This window comes from Rutilus rutilus (genome assembly GCF_951802725.1).
Source record: "Rutilus rutilus genome assembly, chromosome: 24".
NCBI lineage: Eukaryota > Metazoa > Chordata > Actinopteri > Cypriniformes > Leuciscidae > Rutilus > Rutilus rutilus.
The window spans coordinates 17,583,930-17,598,501 of NC_140228.1; the positions used below are offsets into that span (position 1 = coordinate 17,583,930).

The window sequence follows — 14,572 nt, forward strand, 5'->3', positions numbered from 1 at the left end:
TGGATTGCTTGTATCAAAGAGGCTGGCCACTCGAGGGATCTGACGTATAGTTGGAATCCTGACACTTTTGGACCCATGTGCCTGGGACTTGATGAATGTATAACATGTGCCTGATTGGACTATTAGTTTAAGTGACGCGTATGTATTTCAGAGCATTCGCATGTTGTTCGAGGAAACCGAGTCGTATTTTCGTAATGGTGATGTCAGAGGCTCTGATTACATAAGAGGAGGTGTGCAAATAATGGCGTTTCATAGGAAATCCAAGAATGTTAAATGCGTCATGCTGAGTTAATTACAGAAATGTCAGTGTGTTTCCTTGGGAAACAAAGAGAAAGTATGTCTGTGAGAGACAGGCCAATATCTGGACTCATTTTGAAGTAAAAAAAAAAATTCAAAACCTTTTTATCAATTACCTCAGAAGGTTGAACGAAACACTTCCGTTCAAATGTTTGGGGTTAGCAAGATTTTTTTTAAATTAATGTTCTTATTCAGTAAGGATGCATTAAGTTGATCGAAAGTGACAGTAAAGTCATTTATAATGTTACAAAGGATTTCCATTAAAAATAAATGCTGTTCGTTAATAAATAAACTTTTTATTCATCAAAGAATCCTGGAAAAAATGGCAGTTTTCACAAAAAATGTAAAGCAGCACAACTGTTTTCAACAATGATAATAATAAATAAAAAATTATATTTTGAGCATCAAAATCATGTGACCCTAAAGACTATAGTTATATTGCTGCTTTATACTTTTTAATCAAAAAACGGTAACACTTAACAATAAGGTTCATTAGTTCACATTAGTTAACATGAATTAAGGAACAATACTTCTACAGCATTTATTAATCTAAGTTCATATTAATTTCAACATTTACTAATACATTGTTAAAATCAAAAGTTGTATTTGTTAACATTAATTCATGCACTGTGAACGTAACATAAAAACAATGAACAACTGTATTTTTATTAACTAACATTAACAAAGATTATCTAATGAACCTTATTATAAAGTGTTAACTCGAAAAAAATATTACAGATCCCAATCTTTCATTCCTTTCATTTTTTTTCAACCCGGTTACCAAACTTTTGTAACTGGGTTGCATGTCAAAAACAGTTTATACAGTAAGAAGTTAGTATTCTACAAACACATATTTCCTATAATTTAATTGTTTGATTTTTTTATTATAAAGTAACAAGGTTGATCTTGCAAATTCAGCCTTAGCAACTCTTAGCAAATACAGACACTAAAACTTGTGAAACATTTAAAGAGAATGGAATAAGATTATTTAATAAATGAATCAAATGTTACATTTCTTCTAACATGGGAAAAATCATGTTGAAACAAGACTGGGTGAAATTTTGGTAATCATATTTTTGTTTTTGGGTAATTAAAAGATTATCTTTCTGGCTACAGTCCAATAAAATCAATACGATGCACAGACAGTAAAAACTATTTTTTGTAGCAGATAATAAAATCCCAGAATTCTCTGTGCAGGACATGATTCTTTAAATACCACGCTCTCAGGTTACATATCTTCCTGAAGCCCCGCGACTCCCGTACCAGAAGCTCTTTAAAAGGAGGGGAAAGTCATCAAATTCATTGCGATCTGAGTTTACAGGCACCCTCACACGTTTTTACAACCTAGCAAACAGACAGTAAACACCAGGTAATGCAATTTAACACATGATTAGGACGGAGCTAATTAGATCGTAGACAGTAAAACTAATAGGGGAGTCGTAAAAGAGTGGAGCGCAAGACGAACAAAGCGCCTCAAACAAAAGAGCCGAAGATTCCTGCAGCTGAGCCCATCATGCAACAGAGCAGACGAGGTCTCCTCTCCCTATCCTCTTTCGCCTGTTGTTCTTTCTTCTTTGCTCCTATCAGAGGTCAGGGGATTAATGGAGGACCTTGTGGCCTTCTGCAGCCTCTGAAAACATTTTCTTGCCCACTGGCTTCTTATAAATCAATGCACTTGTCTTTTCATCCTGCAAATCTCATTTCAAAGTCACATCCCGTTATCCTCGCAAGGCTACACGTCTAGACTCCTAAGTTATGGGGACTGCATGAAAAAAAGGGAATCTCAAGATCCTTGAGAATAATATATTTACAATGCGCCTACTTTGAATAGGAAACCTTGATGTTAAGCAGAGCTGTTTCATTCAAGGTTGGCATCCTGGTTCCAGGTATCAAGTACTTGTTGTTATGGAGATTGTCTGGATAATGCTGCAGCATTATCAGACGCAGTTAAAAAATTGCAATGACACATGATTTAGTTAAATGAATACGACTTTATGCATTTCTAAATAATCAGATCACCATATTTTTATTCTGTTCAACCCTCAACCCACTAGGGCTGTTGGTCCATACAATTTATGCACGATATTCCAAGACCTCTAAAGCCATTTCCACAGCTTTGTGTGCTGATCAGTCACAAATTTAATTAAAACGTAATGTAAATAAAATTAAAATGTAAAATATAATTACAATCTTGTAATTGTGGCAATTACAAGTGCCAAATGTGGCTCTTATAATATAGTACAAGTTGTATAGTTTTTGTTGTTGCTTTATTTGTCATTTGTGAATCATCATTCTTGAATGACTAGAAATGTCAAAATAATTTTTTTGGCAAGGGTCCAATTCTCACTAGTAATTATTAACTAGTTGCTTATTGGCATGCATATTACTAGGATATTGGCTGTTTATTAGTACTTACAAAGCACATACTAATGCCTTATTCTGCATAACCATATTCTACATCCCTTAATCTTATCCAATACCTAAACTTAACAACTACCTTACTAACTATAATAAGCAGTAATTAAGAGTTTATTGAAGCAAAAGTCATAGTTAATAGTGAGAATTGGACCCTAAAAAGTGACCAAAATGTTTTGTTTATAAAGTGTTCCTGTCACTTTTGATCAATTTAAAGCAACACCTCCCTGAATGAAGGTATCAATTTCTTTCTTTCTTTCTTTAAATAAAAAACACGTACCCCAAACTTTTGAACGGTAGCGCATTACAATTTTTAATACACTAACAGATCAAATTTCAATATCTACCAGCAATCTGTGTTTATCACACAACTGCACATCGACCTTCACTTTCAGTTTCTAAAACTGAAAAACAAATGTCATATTATGACACTGACAGTCCCATCATCAATTTTGCTATATGACTTGTCCGCGTGTTCCTCCTGTCTAATCTATGCACATGAGAGTAGAGGAAGATGTGATAGGACCACGCAGGCAGAGTTTCCTTTTCCAATCAGAAAATGCAAAGGGTATATTAATCTGACATATAGAACCTGTCATGCATTTCTGAACACTTCCTCCGGCACGTACATCTCCGAAATACCAGCGACAAAAGGCAGCCCACATCTGTAATAATAATCTTTCTAAAAAAAAGAAATACTGAAATAAAAAGAAAGCGTTGTCTTATTAACTATATGGATATATGGATCCTGACAACATTGGGGCAACTCATCAAGCTCCTTGTCCTAAGACATACCAGACACACACACACACACACACACACACACAAAAAGCCTGTTGTTTGCTTTAGCAGCAGGAGTGTGTGACACCTCGGTCGTAATCCGCATTAACCCCTGGTGCACTCGTTGTTCACGGGAATTTCATGATGTCTGAAAGATGAGAGGGGGTTCCAGACAGACAGAAAAACATTCTCAAATTGCTCCTCTCATTTCCATTAGATAAGTCTGATTAAGGTGCTTATAATTGATTGGGCAACAATCCTCATTGTGAGGTCTGCAGGACATGTTCGCTCACTTGTCCGTCAGTGGCTCGCTAAAAGCAAACGTATCCTCTTGTGCTGAGGCTTTAAACAAGACTGTCACTTAAGACACTGAGCGAAAGTAATAGTCCATAATTTGGGCTAGGACATCTCTTAATTACAGGTTGTCAAAAAATATATTTTTAAATGAATAAATCAACACATCTCGGGATAGTGTTTCCTACTACTCGCGGTTAATTACGCAACAATGAGTTTCATTGTCTAGTATATCCTTACAATTCCCCTCTGAAAGTTTGTTCTCAGGAGAAGCGCTCAGCGATGATTAATGCAGAACAGCTCTTAACCGCAAGACGCGTGTCACATATCAAGTTAAGGGAGGATCTCAATCCCTGGTTTTTGCACTAAAGCATAACTAAGAAAGCAGACAAAGGATAGGGTTTGTTTCAGGGAAGGAATCTCTAAATGTCAGTGTTAGTTTGCTCCCGACTGAGTCTTTCAGTGCCGCTGTGACAGCGATCGAGAAAACGGGAATCGAGAGACTATTTCAGGTCTGTAGATCGGGTTGTGCGTGAAACCCAGTCGTTCCCATGCGCTTGTAAATGTGGTTTAATAAAGCTCTCCTTCCTCTCACCTTGAGAATAGAGAAGAGCGATGACTACTGCGGTTATACAAGGAACCCTGAGAAAAGGATTCATAAAGGAAAAATATGTGCAAAAGACGTGTGGGTGTAAGTCACAAAACATGTCCTGGTTGAAGTTTTGTAACAGTATATTAGTGGCAATTAAGCACACTTAATCCATACATTCACTACTGAGCACTGTTAATACCACTATTCTCAATATTCTTTTTCGCTCATAAAATATATTTTTTTTCAAATAAACGTGTCAAAGGCTGTACAGAAAAATACTATTATACTGTATGTATAAACACTTCACAATTAACATTTTCTTTACACTAGTAATAAGGATTTTTTTTGTTTGTTTAAATTTAGATTTTTAATTTAAATAAATGAATACTTTTATTCTGCAAGGATGCATTAAATTGATCAAAACTGACAGTCAAGACATTAAAAAAGTTACGAAAGAGTTCTGCATCAAATACTGTATAAGATGTTCTATTTATCAAAGAATCCTAAAACAAATGTTTAGGATTCCACAAAAATATTAAGCGGCACAACTGGTTTCAAAACTAAATATTTTTTAAATTTAAAATATTTTTTTTATATTTCTTGATCACCAAATCAGCATATAAGAATGATTTTTGAAGGATCACGTGACACTGAAGAGTAATGATGCTGAAAATTCAGATTTGCCATCACAAGAATAAATTGCTTATTTAAAAAGAAATATTGTAATATTTCAAAACATTACTGTTATTTTGACCATATAAATGTAGCATTGGAGAGCATAAGAGACTTTCAAAAACATAAAAAAAATACCCCAATCTTTCAAACGCAACTGTATATTAATACAAACATATATTTATATATTGGATATTATTGCAAACATATTCAATAATGTACACTTCATTTTCGTGCAAATATATCATCTCTTATTTTTTCCTTTTAATTTTGAGGTAAAATCTCACATGGGCATGTTCTTAATAGGTTTCATGAGATTCACTCGTCTATTCATTTCAAAGGGACCAAACAGAATGAATCGATTAACTGATAATCACAGCCTACTCTGCAGTTTTGGCAAACAAAAAATTCACACACACCTCCCCAAATAACACTAATCAATGGCCAATGGCAAAACACTGTGCTCTGTTGGCACCAAGGTGCTAATGAATGTAGCACTTAGCCAGGGTGCGAAAAAACAGCAGCTTCGTGTCAGAAGAACTCAATAGAGGTGTTGTGGTCTGAAATAATCATTTTACCACTAACACCCACAAATGCAATGAACTTGCAGATAAGGCAAGCATATGTTCTCACTCTGCAACTAAGCCTTTGTTTTGTTTTGCTCCTTGAAGAATAAACAAAAGCTTTTTAACAAAGATTAACAAACGGAAAATGAAAACCAGTTTTGACGTGAGCTGACAAAATCCACAGAGCTCAAGTCAACAAACATTCCTCACAACTTTGGTCTATGGGTATGACGAACAGATTTTTTTATAGGCTAACTCAACAAACAGATTAGATCAAATGGGTTAATTCAATAAAAACGTTAAAAAAAAAAATCTAAAGGAGCCCTTCATCAGTATTTGGTGCGTGAGATCGCTTGGAATCAAGGCTGCATAAATGTTTAAAATGAGCCCTATTTAAATGGTAATAGTTGAAAAACATGACACAAATATGGTCATTTCGTCTTGGTGAATCAGAGCCAAACCAACTTAATTATACTCATTGCACAACTCAACACCAGAGCAAACTTGTGTGCGAAAGAAATCTCAGAGTGATTAAAATATTGTGGCTTTGAAAAATCGAGTGGGAAGCACGACTCTGGCACCGTAGTTAACTCCAATGAGTCTGGCACTTAAGAGTCCGTCAAGGTGCTTAATGCCCTATTATCAAACCCTTTGTGTTTGGAGAGGCCTCTTTAGGTATCAACAAGTTGCCCTTAATGTGCAAGTTCATGTTTAGATTAGTGGCCCGACAATCGTATCCTCTGGCAGGCCGATTCAAAGCTTGTTGAGGGATGGGCATTTGAGGGGGGGGGTCAGTGAGGGGAAAAGAAAAGACGTTTCCCTCCCCTTCGCCCTATCATCTCTTGACGCTTCGTTTGAGGTCCCCCGCATTCTAATACGCCCAACTTTGAAAGTCGTTTCCTAAGAAAAACAGATGACAGACACGCAAGGGTGAGTGATGGTGCAATGGAAGGGCTTTGTTTTCTCACCAAAGCCCGCGGCTGCTGGTGCGACGGGCCGTCAGGGGGGTCTCGGTGGGACGGTTTGAGACAGCGACGTTCAAAGACAGGCTAATGGGGTCTCGCCGCAGTGTGGGACCGCTTGACAAATGGGTGCTGATCAACCCGCTACCTCCTGCTGAAAGCAGGGGCTGCAAAAAAGGGGAAAAGTCGCCTCTAGGATGGTGGGCTTTGGGGGATGTGGAGAGAAAAGGGACTGGTATCACTAAACCGCGACCTCACGTTATCATTATTCGTTTTCACCCCGACACGTTGCAAGCAGTGATGATAAGAGCTGACATTCGACCCGGACGACTTATGACGAATGTCCAAAAGCAGAAGAGATGAATGAGCAACGTTTAATGACCCTAAAAATCTTAAACAAGCCAAAGGGAGACTGAATCTTCATTAAAAGGAGGGATTGACTATAATAAAAGTGGAGAAACCCATTGAGGTCCTATTTGATTCACTACTCAGTGGATTAACCTATAATAATTGAGTCATTTATCTCAAAAATGCACCCGTCCCAATATAACAACCTCATGTGATTCCACACACAAGTCTTTCAGTGTGACCAGTCTAAGGTCAGTGAAAATCCAGCTGCTTCTATTAGGCAAGAAACTGCAGGAAACGTTCTGGGGGAAACCACATGACAAAGGCTCCAACACAATACCAACTTTAAGAACTTTTTTTGTGTGCGTGTACATATGTAGATGCCCATTTAAAAATGTCTGCATAAATAGGCAGAACAGCTCTTATTATTAGACATGTATGCACTTTTATAGCATGTATTAACATATATTGTATTATATGTATGCACTGTGAATATCATTAACATTTATGGGATAGTTAGCTCTTTTTAGTGTTTAAACTACCATTCAAAGGTTAGATTTTTTTAATTAATTATTTTATTCAGCATGGATGCATTAAATTGATAAAAAGATACAGACATTTATAATGCTACAAAAGATTTAAAAAAAGCTGTTCTTTTGAACTTTTGATTCATCAAAGAACCCTGAAAACATAAATGTATCATGGTTTCCACAAAATATTAAGCAGCACACCTGGTTTCATAAGCACCAAATATTTCTTAAGCACAAAATTATTATATTAGAATGATTTCTGAAGGATCACGTGACACAGAAGACTGGAGTAATGACGATTTTGCCATTGCAGGAATAAATTAAATTTTAAACTATATCTGAAAATAGAAAGCAGTTTTTTAAAATATTAATAATATTGTACAATATTACTGTTTTACCGTATTTCTGATCAAATAAATGCACCCTTAAAACAATAAAACATCCTTCTGACCACAAACATTTGAATGGTAGTGTATAATTTTAGAAGCCCAAGCTTCAGTTGATAGAAATCTTAAAGATAAAAATATTATTAATTTGTTGTAGTGTATCGCAATAGCTGAGTCAAAATTCCACAATACTTCCATATTAGAATGGGATAACCCTTCCAAAACCATGTCTGTAATAATTTAGAATCGAATTTTGCTTAATTTGCCCACAGCCTTTATAATATTGAACGGGTTGATCCCATTTTTAACATACCCAAAGATCATACTATTTTACTACTATATTTTGTAAATAATTTTTCAAACCTATAATGAACTTCTCTCATCATGCCATTCATTTAACAGGTTTTTGCTTGGTGGAAAAAATAATCCTCCTCCAAACAATGAAGATTAGGCAAGGCCCTTTTGGTTGTGTTTTTACGTAAACGGATTTCCTACAGGTGCCGTTGTAGGAGACACAGACATTATGCAAGGCTTAGTCCGTGTCAAAGGGAGAAGACGAGAACAGCTGCCGAGTTGAGTAACATGCCGAGACCCCTGACAGAGGCGGCCTGCTGTACTAACGTCTCCAGCCCTGGGCCGGAGAAGACTTCAAACGGCCCAGCACCCGGCGGGAGATCTTCTGAAGATGTACACAGCAGCCTCTCGCCCATGAATCAGGCCTGTCAATAGCTGCCCATCCTCTCAACAGGTGTCCGAATTGTCGCACAATCACTTTCTCCTCGCCTGACATAATGAAAGAGCCGTTTTCCAACAAGAGGAAAGCGTTCTCACCATGAACGAGTTTTCTGTTGCAAACAAACAAGCACATAATGAAAGATACAAGATCCAAGGGCTACAATTAATTGCTCGAGAACAATGTCTCAGTTCTGTTAGGAAGTGAAGATGCCAGGAGAAATGGTCTCAAAGTCTTTCCAGTTATGTGGGGGGAAAAAGCAACAACAACTAGCCTTTAAGAACTTTTCATGGTTTTTATGCTTCCCCGCAGACTGAACTCAAACAATCTGGCTGAAGCTTTAAATGGATAGTTCACTCAAAAAGGAAAACTTGAAAAATTCTGTTTTTCTCAAAACAAAAGAAGATATTTAGAAATTTTTTATTTGTCTATACAATAAAAATGAATGAGGTCCAATTAATGTTTTGGACACCATTGACTTTCATTGTATGGGCAAAAAAGAGATTGTAAATTATGACAAAAATTTCATTTTGGGAGAACTAACCCTTTTATCTAAACCAACTCTAGTGCTCTTGCTCTAAATGTTAGGGTGTTCAGGCAATTTTTAGTTTTATAACCCTTTGTCAGAGTGCGTTTTGTCTAAATTTCTTTGAAATAAATGGTCACTTTGTTTGTTTGATATTTTGTTTAGATAGATAGATAGATAGTATAGATGTATAGATGTATAGATGTATAGATGTATAGATAGATAGATACTCAAGAACTTCTGGTTTCTGACAGTCAGCCCCTTAGTCTTCATTTTAGAGCTTCAGAATCTGCCAACTTCAGATCTCCCCTGATGTATGAGGTTGCACTATTCCCAGGACTCAGCTTGAAGGCTGGATGCAAAGGCTCTTGGGAAAAGAGCAGCCAGCTGAGCACAGCGTGCACACGCAGCAGCAGCCAAATTCGCCCTGTCACATTCGATTTCAGGGCCTCCATGTTGTATAAGCAACACCTCGTGCAGGGGCTCTGTGAGCTCCCCGCTTTGACATGTTTGTTGCCGCTGTGGGCTGACACTTATGTTACTTCAGCTCTGTAGAACATGGACAATTTAAAGGCCTTAACAAGCCAAAAATGGACACGGTGTTCCGGGAATCAAACACTCTGGGATCAACATGCTGGACCAGTTCGAGCAACTTTTCAAGTACTATTTTCACAAGCGCACTAATGACAACATTAAAATCGATTCAGAAAATCCAAACCTACATATACAGCATTCGAAAAAGACATTAAGAGCCAAGAGAGATGTGTAGCTTAGTATGTATTTTGGCCTCCAGTGAGTTCGGAGCTCAAGGCAGACGAGTGAATGCAAACATATGTTGGGCAGATGGCATTACGTGGCTGGCACAGGGTCGGCGGGGGCGCTCAGCTGTATATCTAAGACGCCCAGGCCCTCCAGGAATGCACATGGATGGCCAAGGATCAGGGCAGGAGGGGTGTCAGGCTATAGGGGCTTGAGGCCTCCTTTGGCATTGAGAAAGAGCAGGGCCCTGGGCCCTGTGAACTGACAGGCTCTGCAGGAGCCAGGAAAGTGCAGGAGCAACTCTACACGCTTCTCCGCAGGACTCTGTCAATTCTACCAATGAGTTAGTGTCAAAAAGTGACTATGGGGAAACATCACGCAGATTACAGCCACTCAATGTTCAACATCCTAATGCTGTCTGTGATATGATACAAAATTAAGTGTGGCTGGTTTAAGAAGCTAAATCAAGAAGACAAATCAATTATGATGGATTAACAAAATGTTACACACGGACAGACTCTTCTCTTGTGCACTGATAATCTTATACTGTAATCTCCAGGAAAGAGTTATCAATGGACCCCATGACATTCCCACTGGCTACATAGAGTAGGCTAGTTAGTGAGATAAGAGAGTCCATCTGAACAACTCCCAGCACACGTGCCTCAGCCCACATGCATCACAAACCCCATCCGTATACATGTGAGGTTGATTCCTCAACCTTGATCACGCATGTCCACCTACTCTGAGTTGTTAATATTAAAGTTAAAATTGACAGGACTGTACTTTCCCTGAAACATTTTAAGGTTAACCGGGGCTAGTTGTCACATCTCAGTAGCTATAAGGTTTAAAAGTCAAAATTACACAAATGTATTTTCTCAAGCAGTGATTTAGCATATTGGTTAGAAATATCTAGTTTAAAACCATCTAAAATCAGAGCAACTTTTGTTGTGAACTGTCATCCAAACAAAATGTAATAAAAAACATAATAATAATAATAATAATAATAATAATAAATAAAAATAGCAATAAAATACATTATTACTATTATTATTATTATTATTATTATTATTATTTAGTAGCAGTATATACATTTTCTACAATTGGCTATATATATATATATATATATATATTTAAATTATATATTATAATTCTATACATTTATTATTATTATATAATATTATAATTAGTGCTGTTAAATCAATAATCGCGATTAAGCGCATCTAACTAAAAGTGTGTGTGTGTGTGTGTGTGTGTGTGTGTGTGTGTGTGTATGTGTATGTATACACATACACGAGTGTGTGTATAAAATATATTATACATGATGATTATTATTAGTAGTAGTAGTAGTATAGATAGTAGTAGTATAGATATACATTTTCCATAAGTACACAAATTATATTTTATACATTTGTATACATTTATATTATTTGTAGGGCAAAGTTCGGCGAACCAATGCTGAACTTTGGAAGAAAAGCATAACTATTCCAACAGTAAATTAAATGAAAAAGAAGACTTCAAAGTCCTTAAACTGTTTTTTGATTGATTTGATACACTTTTCAAAATCTCAGCATAGTTGAGACCAACTCGTCTGTTACAAACAAAGATCATTGTGTAAGTCCTTTGTAATTTCGGTTGGAAGTCCATTTAGACAAAATTACTATGTTTTGCCGGTTTAGTACTTTGAACATTACAAATTCCCCCATTAAGTGTGACAACACCTCCCGCCATTGGGGCATGTTGTCACAAAAAGTCACCATTTGTTTCCTATACAGAAATCTTTCAAAAAAATAACCCTGAGAAATATTCAATGCAGTAAAAAGTGCTAAAACTAGTCCCACTCTACCACATACTACACAGTGACAATGAAAGAGCCCTGTTCTTATTTTATCTGAAGTGGATTATCATTAGAAGCAATGACTGCAAACTGTGGGGCAGTGGAGCAACTTGGGCCAAAAAGTGTCACAATCCAGAACCACCCTGGGTTCATTGTTCTGACTCCTTTTGTGGCTGGACGCCACTGTACTAAGGAATCTGGAAAAGAAAGACTCCCTAACAGTCGGTCATGCACCAGTGCTTTTGGCAACAACAAGTCCATGGCCTATATTGCCTTCATTTTGCTCTGGCGGCTGTGTCCCCACAACAGAAATCCCTATTACTGGTTATAGAACAGGCTTTATTAGAGAGTGGAGCTTTGAAGGGCAGAACAAAAGAGTGTCCTATGTTTAGATTAGATAATGTAAGCAACTGCTTTTCTGCATGGATGACACTACACAATAAGCCACCTCATGAATACTAGCCAGTCCAGATCCTAGGGCTCTTTTTGTTTCATAATTACAGCAAGAAAAATGAAATAAGAAAACCTAATCAAATGCGGTCTGGTCTGTCACTAAATCACAATTATCATTAACAATGGGAATAATGGCTGTGCGTGTTCTGATTGCCTGAATGTTGGCGTTGATAAAATCTTGACGAGTGAGATTGCGCTGGTAAGTAACTGCCTGCGTATAGTAGGATATATCCAAGGAAACTCTGCAAACAAACAATGCAATGAAATATCTGTGCACAACATGTTCTCCCCAATGAATCTTCATAATGAACACCTCCTATTGACAGCACACTCCGTGATGAAACAATCGGTTTGCCAATTTCCCAATATCAGTTTTAATTTAATTCATTTTATTCCAACGCAATCAATGAATCGGCATGGAATACGGTCAACTGGCTAGAAAAACTGTGGGAAAATACCAGCCTGTACAATAAATCATTTCTCTAAAATCCTCTGTATCTGAAACTCATTTAACATTCATTTAGGTCACACGGACCATGTCTAAATGTCACTGTGTCAGACCTAAAATATCAGAGGCATCTGCAAACAAAATGCTGCTGAAGTTTTTCAGAACATGTTTTCGCAATTTGTTTTATGACTTTCCTCAAAATGGTGTTAAATGAAATCTAAATTGACCCTATTTAATTAGTTAGCGCACATTACTAGTCTTGTGGTGAACCTTTAATCAAAAACTGAAACTTTGCTTCTGCTCTGGAATGGCGTTCCTTCTCTAATGATGTCAGTTTGATGGCGTGTGTAGAGTATCCTAAACCACTCCCCTCCAACCGCCAGTCTGCTATGAGCGAGGGATAGAGAGGAGGTGAGCTAAAATAAAACCCTGCCCTCTATTCAAAATTCTGTTTAACAACACTGAAGTAAAGTCGGTTGCCACTTCTGGTTCACGGAGACTTAGCGTAAACTTTTTTTAGTGGTCTGTGTCAGTCAGTCAAGACGAAGTCAGTCGGTCGACGAATATAGTCAGTCAGAGGAGATCCACACTCCAATCCAACGGCAATACAACGCCATTTGCCAACCGCCAAACAAAAAGGAAAAAGAGCAGCGAATATGCGAATAACTTGAGCGCTTGAAAACAAAGTCCACTGGACGCCGAATGCTGGATGGACAAAGGAGTATACTTTGAAAGGGTGTGCATGAAACTGAGTGGAATGTGGAAAATTAAGTATAGGAGGGTTGGGTTTAAGCTTAAATATAGTTTAAGTGGAGCAAATTGTAACACTACTAACGCACAAGTTTTATTTTTCATTATTCTATTTATTTTGTACTTTTATAACACAAGATGCTTTTCAGTTTTGTAGCTGATACCTTTTGTTTTTTTATCAGCCCTGCAAAAAATACGACCTATGCAAAAGTGCGTTCTGTTTACTGCTTAATACACTAAAGGAGGCTGTACTGTACCAACTAATGAAAAGAAACCCAGCTTTGGGCATTTGTTGCTTTTTCCATTAACACTTTAGTGTATGCTCCAATTCTCACTATTAACCAGTTGCTTATTAGCATGCATATTACAATATTTTTTGCTGTTTATTAGTACTTATAAAGCACATATTAATGCCTTATTCTGCATGAACATATTCTACATCCCTAAATCCTACCCAATATCTAAACTTAACAACTACCTTACTAGCTATAATAAGCAGTAATTAGGGGTTTGAGACAAAAGTCATAGTAATAGTTAGTCAATAGAGAGAATTGGACCTTAATCTAAAGTGTGACCATTTTTAGAACAAACAATTAAACGACAGACATTGCAGTTATATTACCTGGTCATGGCTAGCTGGAATGGAGCTCCCAATGCCGTGGAAAGTCATCTGCACAGGTGAGAGGGTCAGGTAGGTCATGAACTCTTTGTCAGTTTGCCGATCTGAGTATTGCACCTGCATGACACAAGAGAAGGCAAGGGAGTATTAAATATTACATGATGCAATTTACAGCATGTTCTGCACTGCGGTTCTGACCTTGGAAAACCTTTTGTGGGAAAAGTATGAACTGGATCCTCAGACTTGGCTGGTGGTTTGTGCTCAGTTTTACTCAATAACCGCAGTGGTTTTAGATTTTAATCTTCATCCTTGTGAATGGTTCACAATCTAGCTTTCTCAAGTGCGCTGATGGCAAGCAATATAGTGATTTAGAGCTGAGCTCTGGCCCCGTTTGGGGTTTCTGAGAACACCTCTGCATGTCAAACTCCACTCAGCAACACCCAAAGGATTGTGTGTGTGTGTGTGTGTGTGTGTGTGTGTGTGTGTGTGTGTGTGTGTGTGTGTGTGTGTGTGTGTGTGTAAGGATTTTGGACACTATACTGGGCCACTTTGATCATGTTATGCCTGACCTATATACATATCCAGGCCATTTTAAAGACTTTTTTACA

At 37.4% G+C, this 14,572-nt stretch overlaps 1 protein-coding gene across 2 annotated transcripts in view; it reads right to left on the reverse strand.

Moving 5' to 3' along the window:
- stau2 (staufen double-stranded RNA binding protein 2) overlaps nucleotides 1-14,572 on the reverse strand; it is a 120,633-nt gene that overhangs the window by 20,745 nt on the left and 85,316 nt on the right. For both annotated transcript variants that reach the window (XM_084398630.1, XM_084398631.1), the window contains exon 13: nucleotides 13,968-14,081. In XM_084398630.1, the coding sequence (XP_084254756.1) occupies nucleotides 13,968-14,081 (114 nt within the window). The remainder of the gene's footprint in view (nucleotides 1-13,967; nucleotides 14,082-14,572) is intronic.